The 22,334-nt window shown below is 49.5% G+C and overlaps 2 protein-coding genes across 4 annotated transcripts in view; both read right to left on the reverse strand.

Annotated features, from left to right (window-relative positions):
- Window positions 1-39: 39 nt before the first annotated feature.
- LOC127599111 (protein C19orf12 homolog) lies at window positions 40-2,095 on the reverse strand. The gene is made up of 2 exons (XM_052062802.1): window positions 1,908-2,095; window positions 40-437 (listed from the first exon to the last, which is right to left on the reverse strand). Exons 1-2 carry the CDS (start codon window positions 2,065-2,067, stop codon window positions 172-174), a joined length of 426 nt encoding a protein of 141 aa, XP_051918762.1. The 5' UTR covers window positions 2,068-2,095; the 3' UTR covers window positions 40-171.
- Window positions 2,096-7,374: 5,279 nt separating this feature from the next.
- The window catches only part of znf536 (zinc finger protein 536), a 156,360-nt gene continuing 141,400 nt past the window's right edge, over window positions 7,375-22,334 (reverse strand). For all 3 annotated transcript variants that reach the window (XM_052062616.1, XM_052062614.1, XM_052062615.1), the window contains one exon: window positions 7,375-7,845. In XM_052062616.1, coding sequence (XP_051918576.1) covers window positions 7,721-7,845 — 125 coding nt within the window. In that variant the 3' untranslated portion in view covers window positions 7,375-7,720. The remainder of the gene's footprint in view (window positions 7,846-22,334) is intronic.

A 22,334-nucleotide genomic window follows, 5' to 3' on the forward strand; every position in this document is an offset into this window, starting at 1 on the left:
CAAGATTTCACTACATTCTGAATACTCCACACAAAGTGGTCACCGTGTTGCATTTTATGAAATGGACATGGCATAGTAATAAATAGGCACAAGGATGGTGAGGGGTAAGTTTCTGGAAAAAAAAAAAAAAAGGAGCAGCGGTCCGGTGGGAGCTCGGGGCTTTGCTTTTGCTCAGTCTTTGTAGCGCACCTGTGCTCCGAGCTCCCTGGTGACGTAGTTGAGCAGGGCGGCGAGCACCCGCTGCTGCAGCGTGGCGTTGCCCGTCACCAAGGCGACCAGCTGCGCCGCGTCCGTCCAGTTCAAGCCGGCCAGGACGGCGCTCACGTCCCGGCACAGTTGGTCGCGCTGCGCCGGGGGCAGCTCGGCCAGGATCTGAGCCAGCGGGCGGAACTGGCCGCTCGACATCCAGGCTGCCAGGAGGCTGCACACCACGCCCCCTGGTGGAGGCAACGGCAACAACGCTCAGCGCTCGCTCCAAACGCACACCTGCGGCCTCACGTCCTTTCTGCGCCGCCCTCTTATTTTTTTCATCGCCCGCCTTTCGTCCTTCCCTACGGGGCTGCTGTCCCCTTGGCATATTTGGCTTCCTGACCACCAATCTTGAGGACTTTTTTTTCCCCTCCTCTGATTCAACTGCCATTGCTGCCTCTCTTGCCATCAAGTCCACTTTTCCACCTTCCGGACCTTTCTTCCACATCGAACCATTTCCCGCTCACTTTCCACGCTGGTGCCCCCCCCCCCCCACCCCGTCTCACCACACCTGTTGTTTTTTTAATTCATGTATCATCCTTCTCTGCTTCAACATACTTTTCCGCCTTGCCTCCTTCCTGATTTTTATCTTCTTTCTTTCTGACCTGCCTTCCTTCTGCTTTTTTTTTCTCCTTGTGTCTTTTCCTTCCCGATGTCCTTTTCTCAGACCCCCTCTTTACTCTTGTGTCCTCGTTTGCTTTAATTCCCCCGCCTCCTTCCATTGCACCGGCGGTTTGTTGATGCAGCCCGGACGGAGCCTGCCGTCCAGCTACTTACTTTTTTCTCCTTTCATTCCTTCCGTCAGAGTTACTTTTTGCATCCCTCCTTCCTTTGCTTCAGACCGCTTTTCTGCCTTTGAATGCTCGGCTAGATACAGTGGAGCTACTTTGTTTTCTCATCCACTCGTGTTTAAAAAAAAAAATCAATAAATAAGTCCCGAACATCGTGTACCTGCTTCTCTTTACATTCTACCTCGCAGCCGTTTGCAAAACGGTTCCTGTCACGACCGCCACATTTCATTTGTGCTTTGCGTGGTGGCCACAAATAACTGTCTCGCTGAAAATAGTCCAGGCGACAGCAGCCTTCCCGGCCTGTCTCACTTTCACCGTCCTCGTTGGCGCCGTTAGCTTAGCTTTCTGACAAATGGCGGTGGGTGTTTGAGAAAGCTCACAGGTGTCATGTCATGGGACATGCTTCACTTTTTTTCGAAGGGCAAAAAACTTTTTTTGGGGGGGTTAAAATAAAAGCACAACTATCTTTCTTTGAAAAAAATTCCCCTACCCAGCCCTACCCGACAAAATGTAAGTTTTAAGTTAAAAAATGGCAATCAACATTTTACTTCCTCTGGGATTAAAAAAAAAACTTTTCTTAAAAATGGAGAAAAAGAGAAGGACCCCCCCTCCAACCTCACCTCCCCCGCATAACTTAGTGTGTCAAAGGTGCGATTGGCCACGGGACAAGACTGAGCTCAAGCGACAGCCTTAGCCAACTGATTAGCATCAGGTTAGCTCGCAGCTGATTTTGATGACATGTCTGTAAACAAAACACCCACCGCTTTTGGACACTTTGTTTACATCGGCCAAAACCTCCCACAATTCTTTGCGTTTGCACGGCATAGTTGATGATTCTTGCCCACAAAAGTTTGCAGTTGTTCTTACCGACAGCAATGCCGGGCGGTCCGCCCACCAGGCCTCCCACAAAGGCGCCGCCGCCCGCCATCAAGGCTCCCTTGGCCGAGCCTTTGACCGCCACCTTGATTTGCTCATGAGATGAGATGTCGCAGCACAGGCGCATGACGTCGTCCACCCTGGGCGCCATCTTGCCAACGCTGCAGAAATTGACAAACCTGTTGAGCATACAGGATTGCTTTTTTTAAAGATAAGATATCCTTTATTCGTCCCACACTGGGGAAATTTTAGGGTCAATTCTTGGTAATTCCAGGTTTTCTTCAATTCACAACTTTTGAAAATGAAACCTTCATGCCAATTTGTCTTGGTAGACATGCACACACACACACACACACACACACACACACACAAAGCACTAAGAAGCCAATGTTGCGTCATTTTTGACTAGAAGTCCGTCAAAGCTCATGGAATGAAAAAAAAGTATACGTATTCAGCCCCAGAGGACCACCTGACTCAATAACATGCGATTTGGTAGGCGTAACAAAAAGTCAGCCAGTTTCTCATTAAATAGATTTGAAGTCAACTTGACAGACAGAAACTAACAAATAAGCAAAGGATGAAGACATTCGGAATGACTCCGAATTGCTTTCGTCGGTGTTTGTAATGCATAAATACCTGTTGTCAACAATTACATTTACGAGAAACGAAAAGTAAACCGTTACCCAATGGTCGAACGAGAACAGAGAAGTGTTTACCCGCATTACCTTTAAAATTTCCTTTGAACAGTTTAACAATCATAACGCAAAAGTTATTTTTCCTCTCTCTACGAGGATACAAGTACAGTCGTCAATGAAATTGGTTTCGTTTTTGATTTCAAATTATGCCGACGAATTCATCTTTGTACTTGCTTCCTTGACGAATAAAAGGTTAGCCGCGTCACGTTTTCCCTTAAGAAACGTTTCGCAATGATTTTATGTGACTTTCATGCGCTAAAACAGCCGTGGCATGACGATTCTTACCTGTACTCGTGAATAAACTTTGGTCCCGTTGATGTTGGACTGACTTGTCGACAACTTCCGGATTGTTTCAGAGCTTAAACTGTCGTGACAAGATAGTTCCCGACCAAGCAGGAAAACCCATTTAGTCGGTATTAAATGCTATCAATTGAGAAATCTCATCAACCCGACTAAATGTCGCTATCGTTTGATTGTATTGCGTATTTTCATCCAAAATGTTGCACACACTTCACTGAATGTGCGCAGATTAACCGCGATCGTTGCATTTACAATTGACATCGTTCTGAAATCGGAATGACGTACCAACTCCACCCTTTTTTGCCCAATTTTAGGATGTTTGGTGGACGCTTGTACGAATGGCTTGGTGATACTCTGTTTTAACCAGAGAAGACGACAACAGCCTCCGTCAGTCACTGAGACAGACCCATGACAGCAGACGCTATCAATCGCACTCTCACATTGACGCATTTAATAGCACTCTCCTTCGTTTGTAAGGTGTAGGCAGGGATTACATTTAGATTTTATATGCACGTGTAAATGGTTCAAAACTTCCTTTCTTTATAAATCTTGTTTCATCATAAAGTGCATGACTATATTTTTCAATACCAATTACTTGTTAAAGTTTGCACAATCAATGGAATCAGTTGCCATGCATAGATGTGAATGATAACAGTAAATTGCACATTTGTTGAAGGAAATGGAAGGTGCTTCATGAAATGTTTTGTAAAAGATACGTTCATTAAATTTCATCATTTTCCAAATGTTCTTGTGCTTCTTTATACCAGAACAATGGAGAGATATATTGTTTTGGTTGTTTATAGCAAAGTATGGTATCATTTTAATGGTCCGGCCCACTTGACATCTACCGAGGCCGTATGTGACCCACCATGTGAAATGAATTTGACACCAGTGATGTATAGTAAGGCGTTTTTAGACGAAAAAAACGACCATGTATAGTAAGGCGTTTTTAGCCGAAAAAGAAACGATCATGTATAGTAAGGCGTTTTTAGACGAAAAAAAACCGACCATGTATAGTAAGGCGTTTTTAGACGAAAAAAACGACCATGTATAGTAAGGCGTTTTAATCAGAAAAAAACGTGCATGTATAGTAAGGCGTTTTTAGGCAAAAAAAACCGACCATGTATAGTAAGGCGTTTTTAGACGAAAAAACCCGACAATGTATAGTAAGGCGTTTTTAGCCGAAAAAGAAACGATCATGTATAGTAAGGCATTTTTAGACGAAAAAAACGACCATGTATAGTAAGGTGTTTTAATCAGAAAAAAACGTCCATGTATAGTAAGGCGTTTTTAGCGGAAAAAAACGACTATGTATAGTAAGGCGTTTTTAGCCGAAAAAGAAACGATCATGTATAGTAAGGCGTTTTTAGACGAAAAAAATGACCATGTATAGTAAGGCGTTTTAATCAGAAAAAAACGTCCATGTATAGTAAGGCGTTTTTAGCCAAAAAAAAACGACCATGTATAGTAAGGCGTTTTTAGCCCAAAAAAACGACCATGTATAGTAAGGCGTTTTTGGCCGAAAAAAACGACATAGTATAGTAAGGCGTTTTTGAGCCGAAAAAAACGACCATGTATAGTAAGGCGTTTTTAGCCGAAAAAGAAACGACCATGTATAGTAAGGCGTTTTTAGCCAAAAAAAACGACCATGTATAGTAAGGCGTTTTTAGACGAAAAAACAACCATGTATAGTAAGGCGTTTTTATCGGAAAAAAAAACGTCCATGTATATAGTAAGGCGTTTTTAGCCAAAAAAAAAAAAACGACCATGTATAGTAAGGCGTTACTATACATGGTCGTTTTTTTCTTGGCTAAAAACGCCTTACTACACATGGTCGTTTTTTTGGTCTAAAAACGCCTTACTATACATGGTCGTTTTTTTCGTCTAAAAACGCCTGACTATACATGGTCGATTATGTTTCGTTCAATTTGCAACTTTTGAAATCTGAGGAATTCCATCTTTTAATAAATCCCCCCCCCCCAATGTAGTTATAAAATTGAGCCACATTCAACTGTTAAAATCACAATTTCTATCAATCCAATGTTTTTTTTTTTGGAAGAAGAAGGCAGCACACGCGATCGCTCGTTTATGAAGCGATCTTTTCCCTTTTTTTTGGGAGTCGGAATACATTTTATTTTTCTTATAAGTACAGCTCAGTAGTTACAAAACAAAGCATCTGCCAAACACAAGACACCAGGAGAGGGCGTGGAATGGCCGCCCGGCGACCGGTCGCCGATCCTCCGCGCGCGCGCAGGCCGGCCGCCGGCGGCTCCGAGGAAGTCCAAAGAAAAAGTCAAAGCCACATCGAGGAGAGATCCAACCAAAGTCTTGGGCGGGAGGAAGAAAACGGGCGCCGCCAAAGCCGATTCTTATTCTCATCATCGTTAGCATTAGAACGCTCATCAGATCGGGGACTGTACATGAGCACGTTAGAATCGCTCTCTTCACATAAAAACGACAAAACAAAACAAAAAATCGACCGAGAAACATTTCACGATGCCGAAGGGACGCACAAACGCGCAACCTTCGGTTTCATGTCGCGCTGGGAATCATTGTCGTTATCTTCATCATCACCGTCCTCATCATAACACCATCACAGTGCAAAATGCTTGCAAGGAACCCAAAACGGCGAAGCGTCAACAACAACAACAACACCGGCAACAAAAACAAAGCTGAGAACAAAACGAGAAGAGGAAAAGTCCCGCTACGCGTCGTCGACGATTGTCATCTTTTGTTTCTTTTCCGGATGGAGCGCGACGACGGCGAGCCCGAAATGCGCTCCCACCTCGTGACCTTGTTTGAGCTTTCACGGTCCAAACGTTGAAGCTTTTGGTTGGTCCGGCTTTCAGACGCTCGCTCCGTCAACTTGGATGTTTTTCGGCGAGGCTTCCGGGCTCTTCATTCGACACAGGTCAAAGGTTGGAGGCCATTTTGGGCTCAGCCAGAAATTTCTCCCCGAAGTCAAAAGGGGGGGGGGGACCCCATATTTATATATGGGGAGACAGAGAGGGGGAGGGTTAAAGGAGGGAGGGCGAGAAAGAGAGAGAGAGAGCAAGAGGGCTGCACAGTACACTGAAAAATATGACCGTGTAATCAGTGATCAATCATGTGATCAGCTTTGGGAATGGTTTGCTTTTTATGGGGCCAACCTCAAATGCGCACAGACACGTCCATTTTTTTCTTTTTTCACCATAATCATAAAAAGCTCATTTCTTGAGGTACACCTTATAAATCATCAATGCACATCCCTTGTTCTTCCAATATTGTGCAGCCCGAATGTTGGAGAGATTTTAAATATGTAGATATACGTGTGTGTGTGTGCGTGTGTGTGTGTGAAGCAAAAATGACAAAGCGAGAAAAATGAAAGCAAAGCAAAGCGTCCGTCCTGGAGTCTAGCACAGCTACACAGTTGAGTCCACGCTAAGGCTCTACACAACTTTTTCCAGTTTCTTTTTTTTTGTTTGTTTTCTTTTTCTTCTCACGTAGTCAGTCCATCCATCCATCCATCCATCCGTCCTCCTCCTCCTTCTCGTCATTGTCATCCTCCTTAGTAGTCTTCAGTCACACTGTGCAACAACGACGGCCGGCAGTATTTTACAAAACTCCGTTTTTGTGGTTGTTGTTGTTGTTTTTTTTTCTTTTAATTCTTCCGGAGAAGAACGTAGGCTTGATAAAGGCCTCTCTTTTTTTTTTCTTGTCTTTTAGGACGCTCCTTGGGAACATCTTTCTAAATCTCTTTATGTACACCGAGAAAGACCCAAAAAAGGGGGGGGGGGGCGATGGTGGAGGTATGCCGGGGGCTTTGGGGGTCAAAGTACATCTCGGGGCAGTTCAAGTGCTCCTTGTTTACAATCATCACACACATGGTTCAAATCAGCAGTGCGTCATCGCTACCCCCCCCCCCCAACAAAAAGAAAAAGGGACTGATTGTTTTGTTGTTGTTCTTATTATTTTGAATCAAACATTCACATAAAAGGCCTGATTTTTCATCTTCCAAGTTGAGGTTGCTCAGATTTAAAAAAAAAAGAAAAAGAACTTCCTCAACTCACGTCAACATTTGAGTAGCTCCTTGGCAGACGCCGCAAGAGGGCGCCAAGGAAATGGTTTGATGTTGGCGTTGCAATTTTTCTTCCTCCCAAAAAAAGTCACATTTTTTGAGGACCGCTGTTTGACAAAAGAAAACTTTTCTATCCATTTAGTCCTGTAGCGCCCTCTGCTGTCAACTGACGCGACGTGCCTTCGGGCTCGCATTGCCAATGTCCCGATTTCACAAAGAATTCCAATGCTGTGAAATTGCACTTTCAGTGAGCGCCAAAATAAAAACAAAATGCAGGTTTTTTTTGTATTTTGTCGTTCGGAAAAAAAAGCAACAAAATAATCAGTCACTTTTTGATTCTTAGTCAAATTTGGAAAGACTCAGCGATACACGCATGAAAAGTCTTCCTCTGCTTGTTTTTTTCCCCCCCTCCGTTTAACGACGGCCTGGAAACGTCGCTACGTCGCTTAACAGTTAGGCGGCGCGTTAACGTGGCTATTCTACAGAAGAATACATTCCGGGTACGATATATTTATATGTGTAGCAAGTCTTGGGGGTGGAATACAGGAAAGAAGGAACCCAAAAAGTAGCCTGGCTGGCTGGGGGAAGCCTGAAAGTGGACAGGAAGTGCTCGTCGTCACACAGGTAGTTTCAAAACAAAAGTTTTTTTTTTCTCTCTTTTTTTTCTTTCCGTCCGCCTTCCACAAATGTGTGTGTGTGTGTGTGTGTGAGAGAGTTTAAATACAGTTTTTCTTCATCAGTTTAATTGATAGTTAGTCTTGTTCGTCGTGGCGGAGGTCGCCCAGCTCGTCAAGGTCACTGTTGAGGTGGTCCTGGTCCAAGGTCAGAGCGGGCTCGAGGCTCACCGGCTCCTCCTCCTCCAACATCCAGGCGGGCACTAGGACCCAAGAGAAAACGGGGAGCGAGGTCAGAGTTCAAATCATGTCTATTTTAATCCAAGAGACGACGAGATCTTTTCAAAAGTGAGTCAATCGGGTTCATTTTGAGCCGAACGTGTCGATGAGCAACGTGACCAGCAGATGGCAGTGCCACACAGCCAGTCAAACTCCACCACGACCGACCGCAAACGAAAACATTTCATCAAGTCAAAATATACAAACGACTTTTTTTTTTTAAATAGACATAACCCAAAAAGTCTTGCTTTAGGTTAACGAGCTCCAGCTTCGAGGGCATATTTGATGTTCACTCTTCATTGAGTTCGCCACCTGGAACGTTATTTAAGCGTCTCCCCAAACAACTGTCGAAAAGCACACGCACGTTCTCCCAGCCAACTTGACACACTTTTTCCCCCCTTAAAAAAATCAGACTTGTTTCTCAAATATCACAAAAAAAGGTCTGTCAAAAAAGGTCACAATTTGAAGGAATTATTGGAAGTATTTTTCAAGAATATTGTAATTTGCAAAAAAAAAAAAAAAAAAACGGAAGAAAAAAACCCAGTCAGTAAAAAGATCACGTTGCCGATTCGTTTAAATGAGAAGACAATCAATTCCCAGACAACATCCATGAGACCTCACTGCTTCACCCAAGTGACGCTTGAGCTTCCGCTTGTGGCCAAAGTGCGCCCTCTTGTGGTCGTTGGCGGCACAGCAGGGCCTTCTTATGGGAACCTGGCCTCCTCCGAAGAGGAAGATGACCAAAAAAAAAGGCAACAGCATATGGCCGAGGCCGCACAGCTCCCGTCCCTCCATAATGCGCGCGTCACGCTTAACAGGACGGATAAAAGGCAAGGCGGCAACGGCGTTCGCCATCCCAGCGACAACAGCAAGGGCAGATGCCCCAAAAGCAGAGAGCGTCTTCAATTTTGCAAAAAGCAACCAATAGATGGATTCCACTGAGCGTAATTCCAAGGGCATATGGACACCCACGCTTTCACGTCAACAACCCAATGTGGAACGTTTGAATTCCAAGTGCAGCTGACACATATGCAGATGTCGTGGTGATTTCGAACAAAAACAACCGAGAAGCATATTTCCATCTAGACAGCCGATTAATTCAAGATTCCCCGCATACATTTACACACTCGCGTACCGTATGAAGTCTTTTTTTTTCCCCCTCTGCTGCGACAAAAATAGTTTTGTCGGTTGCCACGTGAAACTGTTTCCGTTTTTTTTTTTCTGGCGTCCTCCGAGGGACAAAATGTATGGAAACGATGAAATGAGCTTTTTCTCTTTGTGCCGGTCAGGTTTTGTGTTTTACAGCAAATCATCAACAAAGTTTTGCGGCATCCAAAGACCGTGACAGGAACTCGAGTTAGCCACAATTCATTCTTGGCCACCTGTCTAGCGTTCAGTGTGAGGCTCCAATTTGATCACAGTTGGACAGCTGAATGAGGAGACCAAAAAGGACCGAAAAGGTGCAGAGAATGGCAGCCTCAAACCAATCTGCCGGAGGAGGAGGACCAAAATGGCTCCTTCAAAGCCAAGAAACAGGCCCACTTCCGGTTCTTTTTCTTGGCAACTAGAACATTCGGTGGACTTTCAGCGGAGGTCTCGTCCCGACTCAAAAGACATTTTGGGAGCTTTGCGCGCCGAAGCGGAATGCTCGCCGTATCAGCGGCGGGTGCCGTCTACTTCCTGGCGTCGCATTGTAGGCAAAGGCTGTTATTCCGTTCGGGTTCACGCTCAAGTCGATTGATAGAGCAATCGTAAATATGGAAATACGAGCCAAATGAGGAGAATCTAGGAAGTGAGCGCGCCCCCAAAGTCACCCCCCCCCCAAAAACCCAAGCATATTTTTAGATTGTTTTAATGAATACAGGATGTTTATAGACAAGCCTGCCACTGTCGGTGATTCGCACAAAGAGCAGAAAAATCCACACTTTCCCTCCCCATCCCTCAAAGCGCTCCGAGGAGGAAGAACAAGCGGCAAGCAAAAGCGAGCAAGCGGCAACGGCGGCGTTGTTGACTCTCCTTTTGGGGCTCGCGTCCTATTAGACAAACACAGCCCACAGCGGAGGGCGTGCATGACACACTCACACACACACACACATCAAATTTCCATTTGGGTGCTTGCCGTGTTTATTAAAGCGGCAGAAAATAATCGAAAAAGCGCAATCAAAATTTGTTTGCATTTTCTGTTTTTTTTTTTAAAGAATGGGAACACAATTCGGAGCAGGGCTCCATATGTGACGGGAGAGGACAATCTGCAAGTAAATCTCATGAAATTCCCCAGCGCGGAGCTCTCGGGCTTGTTTCACTTTGAGAATTGAGGATTGAAGAAACGATAGCGAAGGAAAACGACGGGCAAATCCAAGAAAGAGCAAAGCCAGCAGACCAAACTGACCCGGACGCCACGGAAAGCTCTTTGGCTCTTGCCGTTTGCTTGCCAGCAAAATTGGGCATTTGGGAGTCGGAAGCGTCGAGGGACGCCTTTGACTTTGGGTGCGGCGAGAGGTCCCTCCGCATTTTGCCCCCCCCCCCCCCCTGAGCCAAAACGGGTGCGCTGGCTTGACTTTTTTGCAAATCGCTGGACTTTGCGAGTGTGGGAAAGGCCTCCAAATGGTTTTGGCCTCAGGAGAATCCCAACAAAAGAAAAGAAGCAATGTCAAGCCTTTAATGAGAGTCCTTTTGTTTTTTTTTGGTGTCTTTTTTGAATATAAACTAAGCGGGCGAGTGAAGTGCGCGTTTGTTCCGGTCGGCGGTGCGCGGCGCCTCTCAAACTATTTCTGAGGCAGAAAGATTGGCGTGGAGATAAAAGCTCCGCTGAGCAATTTAAGCCCAAACACTGCGATGCTACAATCTGTCTTGTGTGCCTGATAGCGCTTTCCTCCGCTCGCCTCTCCAAATTACTTTCTTTCATATCTAATTATATTTGCTAATGATCTTATAAGAGAATAATAATGGAATGTGCTTGATCTATTACCTTTTTTTTTTTTTTTTTTCTCCTGCAGTGCATAAATACAATGCGGCTGGAAATGACTGCCGCAGACGGGAAGAACTATTCCCCCCCCAACCCCCCCACTTCTTTCTTCCTTCTGAATGTTTTGGATGAGAGTGGAAAATGGAGCTGGAAGCGGCGAGGTCGTTAATGGCGGCGGCGAGGTCATCGCTCACACGGCGACGACGGCCACAAGGAGGCGATGTGACGAGAACGAAAGGACGCCAAAACAAATAGGGAGGAAACGCTCAACCATTTTGTATCTTACGAACGAACGTTCAATGCCGCTTTGTGTTTTCCCAGACCGATATCAGATATCGGCAAGTACCAGTGGAGGACCGCGGGCCCCCTCGAGTGACATGTCAATCAATCACTCTTGAACTTAATTAAAAAAAAAAAAAATCCAGTCCAGCCCGTTTGTTCGGCACAGCTCGGTTGCGCTTCCATTTGCAATGGAGCTTTGTTTTCTGACCAACATTTCAACAATTTGCATTCAAAAATAGCAGCGCGCAGTACAAATTCAATGCGCCGCACGTTTGGCTGCAGCCACCGGGGGGCAGGAGAAATCGGACACACACACACAAACAAAGAAGATGAGTCGTCGTCGCCGCTGTCAAATAATATCGGTCCTATTTTTGCAGAGGATAAAGAATACATGCGGGGGAAGGATTGTGATATTTGTGATTTCTAAAAGCAGCGCCCCGTCGTCCGAAAGTAACGCCGCCACAATCGACGCTCTTCGTTAGCACACCCGTGGCACTTTTCATTCTGTCGGCATGAAGTTAGTAGAAGCGATTTAAATGCACAATGGGTAATGCTCTTTGTTTGACGTTTAGTTTGACGGTCAACTTCAAGGAGTGACGGACGGGCTTTGATAAAAAAAAAAAAATCATTCCTCACCACGGCCGGCAGGGGGCGGCATGTTCTTGCGTTTCAAATTTGGTTCATTCTCAAGTAGTAGCAACAATGAGAAACACTTTAATTTTGGGTGCCGTATTGGAGATTTGGGGGGAAAAAAAAAATCCCAAAATGATTTCCATTTTCTCAACATTTCAATGTGATGTGCACGGTCGCCCCCCCCCCCCGTCATCTCTCCCCGAGTGCGGGATGCGTCATGGCCACGACAGCCGCTCTAAAGCCGGCGCATTAATGGACGGAAATGGCATTCGATCTCTGTTTGATCTCCTAATCGTGGGCGCTCAGATGATAATTAGTGCCCTCGCAATCCTGCAAAAGATGGAGGGGAGGGGTGGGGGGGGGGTAGGTGGCAGGGGGACCGGATGGAGTAGCCAATGCAGAAACCAGCCGTCCATTTTCCAGAGGGGGGGCACAGGCCGGACCGTACGCTAGCAAGCCGACATGCTTCAGGAATGACGGGAGGGGGGGGGGGGGGGGGGTTGGGGTGGGGGGGGGTGTGAGTTGATGTCGACGCTTCTGGCTTCAAAGGGCCCAAACTGCGGAAAGAGCCACTTTTGGGCCACAGGGGCGGGGCTCGCACGGCTCTCCTCAGCACACTCTTGGAAAGTCGGGGGGGGGGGGGGGGGGGCTGCACACCTGCTCACCGCTAGACGGCCCGGGAGTTGTCCAAATGCCAAACAAAACAAGAAATGCAGAAGAATGACATTGTTGTCACCGCTAACTGCTGGTCGTCCTCTCTCACTCTCTCTCTCTCATTCCCTCTCTCACACACACACACACACACACACGGTCTGTGATTCTTTTACACTGACATAATCCTGATTGATTCGTTCGGCAGATAAAAAGTGATCCACTTTTGCCCTTTTACTGGGTGGGGGGGCGTATGGGGGAGGGGTCGGATGAGCGTAACATAATACGGCCTTTTATTCATCAACAATGTCACATCACGGCGCAAGAATGTGCAGGCGCAAAGGCCACGGCTGGAAATGGCGGCGACGACTGCGCTGCGGTGTAAAAGAGGAGAAGGAAGCTCATTAAGGACGAGGAGCCAGCCCCCCCCCCCCCCCCCGCTGGCCGCCACACGCTAACAAGGTTGCAAACTTATTTTCTTCGACGTCAACCTCGTTTTCACCCCTCAAATAAATTGGCCGCATCCGACCTCCTTTTTTTTTTCTTTTTTTTTTTTTTTCTCTCCAAGCAGGAAGTGTCCCGTTTGTGTCGTCAGGGGCGGGACAGGAAGTGGCCGATTGTCATCTCGCTGGGAGGAATTTGTCAGGAATAGCAAGATGGAATGGACAGTCAAGTGGAGATTTAAAGAGATTTTCTTTTTTTTTTCTTCATTGGATGTGAAACAGTCCACACGTGGACGGGACGCTCTCCACGTCGCGAGGCGTTCGCATTCGCTTCCATCCGTCGTCGCCTGAAACCATCTCGTCGGAAGGACGCGGCGGGAGAAAGCCCAAAGCTTGCCAAACTTCTTCCCGTAAAAGGACAACAACCCCCCAATGAGGATTGTCCACTCGGCGGCCTCTCGTCTCGTCTCTGTGACCTCGGAGTGAACTCTGCAGCTTCTGACCCCCTCCCCCCCCACCTGATTGCTTTCCTTTTCTGGCGGTGTTTTCCTTCTTCACTCATCCGCCGCACACCTTAGCCTTGGACAAAGTGGACCGGGCAGTGAGAACCGCATTTGCCCCCCGCCTGCCGGAGCACGACTTGCGCTTTTGGCTCAGGAGTGGGGGTGGGGGGGGGGGGGGGTGCCATTTAAATTTCAGGTGGTTGGCATGAAGCTCTCCAGGTGCAACTCGGCCTTCGGCGACATCGGGGCCCCGAGCGCTCCAAACGATCCTGAACGACGAGGCGCAAAAACGCAAGAGTCGCTCGGGGGAATCTTTGCGACTCTTCCACAGGTCTTTGAATGGGGTGGGGGGCTGGGGGGGGGCAGCGGCCTTGCATCGCTTCGACGACAAGGAGAAGAAACTTCCAATCTTAGTTTGATGACAGCAGCTCGCGATCATTAGCGAGGTGGAAAAAGAAGGCGAAGGGGGGGGGGGCTTAAGTCCGAGATCAATCGTGACATGAAAGGGAAGAAACAAACAAGCAAGCGAGGGGAAGAAAAAAAAAAAAGTCCTCCGATCGGCCTTCGGAGGCGCTAAGTAGGAGCAACCTTTTCCTGAACTCCCCGTTTTAGCCGCGGCGATCCATAAGCTTTTTTTTTGCTTTTGTTGCCGTCGTACTTTTCTTTTTCTTCCCAAGGCCGTCCGACTACAGGCATGAGAACGGCGGGAAAAGCCCACCTGGATTAGCAGCCATTGACAAAATAACCTCGCTGATGGACGCCGGCTCGCCGGAGGGATTAGTCGGAGCGGTTATCGGCGTCGGCGAAACGCCTTTCAACTCCCAATCGATGTATTGAGGGATTCGCCGATTCTCGTGTCGTGTGAACGCGCGCTCACAACGAGACAAAACCTTCCGCCGAGGCAGAGAAGCGGCGAAGGAGAGCCGTCGCCACGACGATTGGTTCCTCTGCCGCTCGATGGCCGACGGGAAGCCGGTTTACGGCGCCTTTGTCTGTTTTTTTTTTGTAACTCATTTTTGTTTGCTGGTTGCGTTTTCTCATCTCATTCTCTCTCAACTGGCGTTTTTGTGCCATGAGTAACCACTGGAGTGGTACATTGGCTCCCTCTAGTGGCCGATAATTGGCTGGCGCATCCTTCCCCAGCTGCTTTCTTTTTCCCGGTCATCTTTGCTGTCGCCGGCCAATCGCAACGTCTCCTCGTTATTGCCCCGCCTTGAAATAATTGCCATCCTCGTCTAACCAAACGAGGCCTCGGTCCCGATCGGCGCGACACGCTCGCCCCCTCTAGATGGCGCTCAGCTGCTACACGCAGGCCATAGCGGCCCCGCGTATGCGAGCGGCGTGTGCGTTAAGACGAGACAATAAAAACATTCATTTGGCCTGAAATCATTTGTGACGTGGTGGCGCGGGTGTCGGGGGGGGGGGGCCCGTAATGAAGCGCGCGCGCGCCATCTCGCCGCCTCCTAATTGGACGAGTCGGACGAGTCCATTACGCGGCTAACGGACAGCGGCCAATCCTTTCTGGTCAGTTGAGGCTCACTTAGCCGCTCGACAAATTGCCGGCGCTTCATCAGCGGCGCCTTTGGCTTCCTCGTCCATCTCGCGCGCTCCGACGTCTACGCCCAAACATGGGGGATTGAGGGGTCTCAAGGTGGGGGGGGGGGACTCGGAGCACCTTTTCAAGCACCTTCGCAAGCGTCGAGCTGACGTGCGGCAAGCCAGCACCGCCGACGGCATTCCCGCCACAAGAGGGCGCGCGCTCGACAACAACTCATTGCGATCCCATCCCTCGTCGCCCACCCCCCACTCCCCCCCCCACCCGTCGGACTCTCTACTTTTCTCCCGATAGGTTTGCTCGGAACATCGACTTTTTACTTGGATGAGGAAAAACACTCCAAATAAACGACAAATCAATTGATCAAACGCATACATTGACCCATGCCGTCAATCATTGGAGATGTCGTCCGTTCTCGCCCCCCCCCCCCCTTGTTGATTGATTGATTGATTGAATTTTCATCTTCACTGACAAACGTGTTGGAAAGATGAAAGCGCAGACGAGGGCCACTTTATGCCAGTAAATATTGAACATGACTGACTTGATTGTTGCTGGCTTCCTGCTTCGGATGACATTCACTGATTCAAAGAAGAAGAATTTTTTTTTTCCTCCACATTTGAGCAGCTTTCCACGGCACATGTTTGGGATTTATGCTTGATAAATGCTTTCCATCAGTAAGCGTTTCCAGCAGTTTTTTTTTTTTTTTTTGAAACATCCCAGGCCTGGCCACACATTCCCGTCCATATTTGAACAATAATAACAAAGATCAGCGCACATCTGGGACCACCCTGAGAGTTGTTGTTGTTGTAGAAATGTTATCACCACCACACGGAATTCCTTCAAAATCTCCGGAAAAATAATCAACCAGAATCAGCCCCCCCCCCCAAACAAGTTACATGGGCCGTCAAAGACCTCGAAGACGATGACGACATCACGGAAGGCCGAATGCCGTCATTAAGCGTCCTCAGGAAATGTCTTTGCTCGGATTTCCCGACAGGAAACGGAAAAGTCCCGCCGAGTTGGACTTAGTGTATCTGCGGCGGTTCCCGCGTAGGATTTCAACAGCCGACGTCAACCCGACGATCTCACGACGACGGAAAGAAGAGAAAATTGGAAAACAACAAATAGAAAAGAAAACTCTGACGGACGGGAGTGCCAGAGCAGGAGTTCTACGCTCCCTCTCTGGACGACCAGCGGCTGTGTGGAGCAACTGGAGATGCTTGGTGGAGGATTGCTCAAAGCGCTCTTGGGAAAAAACAGGAGAGGCTCCACTTCACTTGAGCCCGGCTCGACTGGCACTCGCCCGCGACATCTTTATCAACGATTGCACGGGGCGGGCCGGGGCGGGCCGTGCCCCCCCCCCCCCCCCCCCACCAATGCAAAGGAGGCGCTTGCAGCTCCATCGAGACGGCGCGTCGACTTTTTGCCGTGATCGGCGACGGCGTGTCAGTCGCCATTACGCGAGGTCGACTTTCGACCCCCCCCCCCCCCCAACTTCTGTCATCGGCTTTGATGGGGCGAAGAGGACAGATCAAATATTTCTCCTCCGGCTGCCGTGATTGGGGCTGACGGCTGGACGGGGGCCGGCGCTTTTGAAGCGCCTTTGAGAAGAGCATCACGAGGCGACCACTACGGGACTTGAAGAAGAGACAAAAAGCAAGCGCACGGAAGTCGGGCCTGGCGGCGAGATTGTTGAGAAGTTGACACAAGCACCCGCCCCCGCTCCCTGCTCGGCCCCCCCCCACCCCACCCTAGCATCTCACCCACCGCCGTCTGCACTTTCCATCCTTTCCTTCCCGCTTCCGCGTCCTTAAACGCCTCACCGACATCTTCCTCCGAGTTCCCTTCGGCGTTCCCGGAGCGAGTGTCACTTCCGCTTCCCGACGAACACCCGAGAAGATACGGACTGGTGCTGAGACTTTTCCTTTTTAAATTGATTATGATGATTTTTTTTTTTTTTTTTGCTTTGACCTGCGAGCAGACATCTTGACATACTGTACACGGAGCGTCTCGGTTCCTTTGGAAGATGCAGAGGATGGATAAAGAATAGATGCCAAATATGCCCGTCTACAGGTGTTGCCGCAGCGTTTGTGTTCACATATGGGTTATTACCACACGGCCAGATAAACGCTCGGCCTGCGGCTGGCGTTTCAAATACGTAACGAGAAGTTGACACTTTGTTTTCGGTTTCATTTGACAGACAATTGGGAGTGTCAATTTTTTCTTTGGGGGGGGTATTTACTCATACGATATGGAAAACTTTGGCTGGTTATTAAGTGAGCTTTCCAATTTTGCTGTCGAAATATTACGCCTTTGGTTCTGGAAAGGACAGATTTATTTCTTAAAGTGCAGGTCTACATTTTTAATCCAGCGCATCCGAAAGGCGTCCGAAAACAACAACAACAATGGCCGTTTAATTGCTTGACTCATGCAGGAAAGTCAGATTGATTTGAGGCGACATCACCGTCATTTGGAATGGACCCCCAAAAAGCAAATGTCAAGTATTTGATCGCCGCGCAAGGTTGGGCTTTTGAAAAGTGTACCGGGGACGCCGGCGCGCGCGATTGAAGACGAGCAAATAAGCGTCTCTGTCAAGTGAGACAGCCGCTTGACAGATGGCATCTTGTCGCCAGTCCAGCGAACCCCATCAGCGTGCCGGCGTCCGCGTTTGCCTTCCTCGCGCCTCGGGGGGCGAGCGCGTATCGCTTTCCGCACATATTGCGCGCGGCACATTAGGGGTGGGGGGGGGGGGGGAGCCCCAGCTGGCCGTGCTCTTAAGAGCCCCGCGATCCAGTTACGCCGCCTCTTTTACCGCAAACTTATTAAACGCGGCAAACCGCATTATTTTTTTTTTCCTTCCCAGAGTGTACGTGTAATTATTGTCACACACCTGTGACTCCCCGCCATCCGCGGCAGCCGGGATGAGGAGGGATGATGGGTGTGCGGAGATGGGGGTCGGGAGGAGGGGGGGGCCCGAGATGAGGATGATGATGAGGGAGGGGGAGGGGATGTCATTGGGAGCAGCGGGAGTCCTCATTTCAGGAACGAGGCAGGAAAACAAGAGCGCGTGTTCATCAGACGCTTTGTGTCAGCGCCGACCTCATCGGTCACGCCCACGTGATGACATCACCTGCTAGAAGCCATGACCGTCGACAACAAGCATGCGGGTCGCCGGAGAGGCAACCTTTGCGGGTTACCCCGGCGGCCCGCATGCCGGAGGATCCATTCGAGTCCAAAAAGCAAAAATGGCGACCGGCGCGGTCCGCCCGCGTACATCAACTCTTGTATTGATCAACCTGGAACGAATCAGGCTGACGCGAGTGTGCCGTTTCAGCCGAAACCCCCCCCCCCATTTTTTTCGCTACCCTTGCCCCCGACGTCACGTCGCCTCATCGACCAAAATCGAATTTGGCTCAATCGTCACAAATCTCCCGCGAGAGGAAAATCAGGTGCAGCTCTGCGCAGTTTAAATTGACGGATCTCAAACGTGAAAAAGGTGACGTTTTTAACCCCCCCCCCCCCCCCCCCAAAAGATATCATTTTCAGGAGTAGATGAACAGATTATTTGATCAAATTTTCAGAATGCCAAAACAACACGTCAAATAATGACTGTTGTTTTGCAGCTGGCGCTCTAGTTGTGCCGTTTCCAAAGAGTCCTTGAACGCATCGCTTTGCTTCTCTGAAATGTCCAATAGACCTCCATACAATCTTCCCTCAGGTGGATCCCCGCAAAAAAAAAAAAAAAAAGAAACTGCGATGCGAGCGAGAGAGCGAGCGCAAGCGCCGCCTTATTTTGTCTGTGATGTTTTAATAGAAAGCAGATGGCTTCAGACGTGTTGCCGCACGCCGCCGGTGATCTTTAATATTTTAGAGTGGTCTTTGCTGTAAACATGGCAGCAGCTGTTTCCCCGCACCATGGAAATTTACAGCTTTTTTTTTCTCTCTTTCCCTTTGACTCTGCATGATTGGCAGCGATTGGATTTGGTGTAAATTACGAAAAGGAATATGGGAAAGTGACGGGGGGGTTGGGGGGGGGAGTGTGACTTCCCGCCACTCGCCCGCCCGCCGACTGTTCTCTTACTTTGGCGCGGCGTCGCGCGGAGGTGATATTCAAATGGAAAGTGATATTAAAGTAACGAGCCGACGGAGGCGGCGGAGATAAATGCAATTATTTGCGCGAGCGGCGAGGCCGCAGGTTGCCTTTTAATGTCAGCTGCCAGCCAGACGAAGGTGATTGGCATCGCTTTGCGTTTTGGCATTTAAAAAGCGCCGCGCGCTGGCTCGCTCGCTCACGTATATTTGAAATGCTAATACAGCTGCCGGACGCTTTGCCCCAGCAAATTATTTATTCAGCTGTTTGTTTCATTAGGGGGCAAAGGCCCCCTTGGAGCCCCCCCCAGCTTCCTAAAAAACAAAAAAACAAAAACAACAACACCTACAGCTGCCATGTTGGTTCCAAGCAGACTGGAAGTTGGACCATTTCAGCGGTTTTCAGGGTTGCAACGGTTGTTGAAAAGTCAAGGCCCGCATTCGACCAAAAACAGGACAACAAAAACAGTCTCAAGAAGCCACGTCTGAAGAAAAGGCTCAAATTGTTGACTTGAAAAAAAGAACTGATCCTCGGTAACTTTTCGGCAACAGGATTTGTCAGGACGCTTGGGTGTGGGCGGGGCTGTAAAGCGGAGCGACTTGTAAACGCCGCAATGTCGGACACGTGAAAAGCGGCTTTTCAACTATTGTAACGAGAAATGCGGTCGCCGTGACCACTGTCAAAAGCCCCAAGGCGGCCCCAAGGTGGCCCCAAGGTGGCCCCAAGGCAGCCCCAAGGCGCCACACGCCCCGTTTGCCTATGAAGCGGGCGCGCTCGGGTGACGTTTGTCAATTCCCGGGCGCCCTTCAAAAGAGAGCATTTGTCCGATGGCGCCCTCCGCTGGCAAACGCTCGCAGCGAATCCTCTATCAGGCGCGGCTTTCGAATTCCTGGTGCGCAACGGCGCGCCAAGCTTGAACGTAATCGTCTGTTTGTCTCATTTTTATTTGGCTTACAGCACGCCCCCCCCCCTCCACTTTGCGCCTTTCTTCTCCATCTCGGGCCGGCGATGTGCGCCGTCTTTCATGTTAAGTCAACACGGTTGAAATCCGTCCCGTCCGCTCGCAGCGTCACGACACGCGACACGCATTTCCAGATTGGCGTGTTCCGATTCTGATGAGGCTCTCGCTCTTGAAACGGATTTGTCAATATTTGCCCGGACGGATTCCGGTCGGGGGGGGTCGGCCCCAGTGAAGACGAGGACAAAAGGACACTTTGCACCAGTTTGGTTCCTTCCGCCCCTCCGTCATCTGCTCGTCTCCCACCTTGTGCTCCATTTCCAGCTCCTGCCCCCCCCCCCAACAAGAAAACATGGATGGAAAATATGATTTTGCGCCTCCCTCCCCCGCTCGCTCCATCTCTCTTACGCTACAGTTATTTAAACGTCAATAGCCATTCATCTTCTTTGGAAGGCACTCTTTCTCATATTGATATTTGGATCCGATCATTACTCTGCCGGCGCTAAAGCGCGCTTTGGAAAAGAAAAGAAGAGGAAAAAAAAGGGGGGGGCCGCGTCCGATACTGCAACCTCGGCATTCCCACCCAATAACACATTCATTTTATGCCTTTACTTATTTATTTTGCGCGCCGCAAGAGGATCTATCATGTCCGATATTTCGTTTTGAAAAGGCAACCCCCCCCTCTCCCAAGTAAAACAAGTCTTGAAAACAAGTCGCTGGTTCGCTCATTCGCCATCAAAACGCGGCAGCCTGTCCGTCCGTCACGACAATATCCGTCCGTCCGTCCGTCCATCCGCCCCCCCCCCCCGTCTGTCTGTCGCTTTTCTCCCTCCGCCCATCCGTGCGCCCTTCCGCCATCGATTGTGGCTCCATCCGTCCATCCCGGGACGCCATTTGCAGCAGGCGACTTTAGAAAGAAAGATATGAGCAATTGCAAATCTCTTCTCATAGCTGCCAGGGAGTGAAAGAGTGAAAAGTGGTGACGACATGAATGAAAAAACGTCACGCATCACCACATAAACCAGCCAAAACGAGAAGCGCTCGTTCGTTGGGCAGCCCGCCAAGCAAGTCGACTCGCCGCTGTCGAGTCTCCAGGTGAGCGTCTCATCCGACACCCCCCCATTGGAAAAAAAAATGGCCTCCCGTGGCGCCGGGGCCGGCGACGACCCGCCGAGGAAACGCCGAGACGCTAACGATGAGATCAAAGCGTGGCGAGATGGCGCGATTGACGTTATTGTTGCTCCCCCCCCCCAAACCGACAAGCAAGTGCTTGCAAATCATGTCACAGGTGCTTTGTTTTTTTTTTTGGGAGGGGGAGGGGGTCTTTTGGGCACAGGTCACGGGACGAGCAAAAGTAATGGGACACTTTGTCAGCAGAAAGACTGCCCCAGTGGCGGACTTTTTGGGTCAGGAGCGCTTTTCGTCCTTCCCCTCATTCGCCCACTGATGATGCAGCATCTGGAGCAACCGGCGGTCGCTTGAGCAGCCCGCTGGAGGATGCGCCCCCCCCCCCCCGCCCCCCAGGGTCAGGAGAGCAACCGCTCGACCACCTTTTTTTCTCCAACAAACATTACGATTGAAAGTCGACGTGGCCGTGCGGTGCGCTATGAGGAGATCAAGGGGAAAGGCTGGGAGCCTGGTAGGGGAGGGGGGGGGGGGGCTGAGGCGGAGTAAAAGAAAGCATCTCCCAATCTGACGAGCAGCTTGTCCGTAATCCTCCTTGCGCATCTGCTGCCAAGTCTGTTGCCAGATACGCAAACGGCCACGCGCACGTTTGCTTCTTGCTCAGGCGTTCACACGCCGCACATGCTCCAAAGTGACATTAACATCACCGAGCTAAAGAAAAAGAGAGACGGAGGGAGAGAGCGGCCGGGGAGGGAGGGGGGGGGGGGGAGGATGCGGCCAACAATTCCAGGACAGATGATGCGGCCATCTTGAGATCGTTTGTCATGTGTCGGTTCGTGTTGACCTTGCAACAAACGCCACCCCGGGCGCTGAGATCATCTTTTATGATGAGGGAGGAGGGGGAGGACGAGAAAGAGCAAGTTGTTGGGCTTTTTTTGGGGGGGGGGGGGGCATGAATATCTCGCATTTGCGCGGCGCCACTTTAAGAATCGCAAACCTGGAACTGCGTCGCAGAATTGTTTGAAGGATCATCCGCGTTGAAGGAGGGCGTGACCGACAGGGGGGGGGCGGATTAATGTAGAAGATGGAGCGATTAAGGAGGAAGTGAGAGAAAGATGGCGGGGGACGAATGAAGGCCCAAAAGGAACCGAGATGCAGAACCGGGCAACAGAAGCTGGGAGGGTTCGCACCGAGCGGGGGTCTCGGACGATGGAGCGAAGGAAACCGCCGGAGGGAAGGGACGGCGTAGAAAATGGAGTGATGAGAGA

Source organism: Hippocampus zosterae, chromosome 4 (genome assembly GCF_025434085.1).
Source record: "Hippocampus zosterae strain Florida chromosome 4, ASM2543408v3, whole genome shotgun sequence".
Taxonomy (NCBI): domain Eukaryota; kingdom Metazoa; phylum Chordata; class Actinopteri; order Syngnathiformes; family Syngnathidae; genus Hippocampus; species Hippocampus zosterae.

Excerpts from the sequence above, each read along its gene's own strand:
- LOC127599111 (XM_052062802.1), bottom strand. The coding sequence starts at position 2,067 with ATGGCGCCCAGGGTGGACGACGTCATGCGCCTGTGCTGCGACATCTCA. Across the intron at positions 438-1,907 it reads ACCGCCCGGCATTGCTGTCG|GGGGCGTGGTGTGCAGCCTC; the intron begins GTAAGAACAACT and ends TGCCTCCACCAG.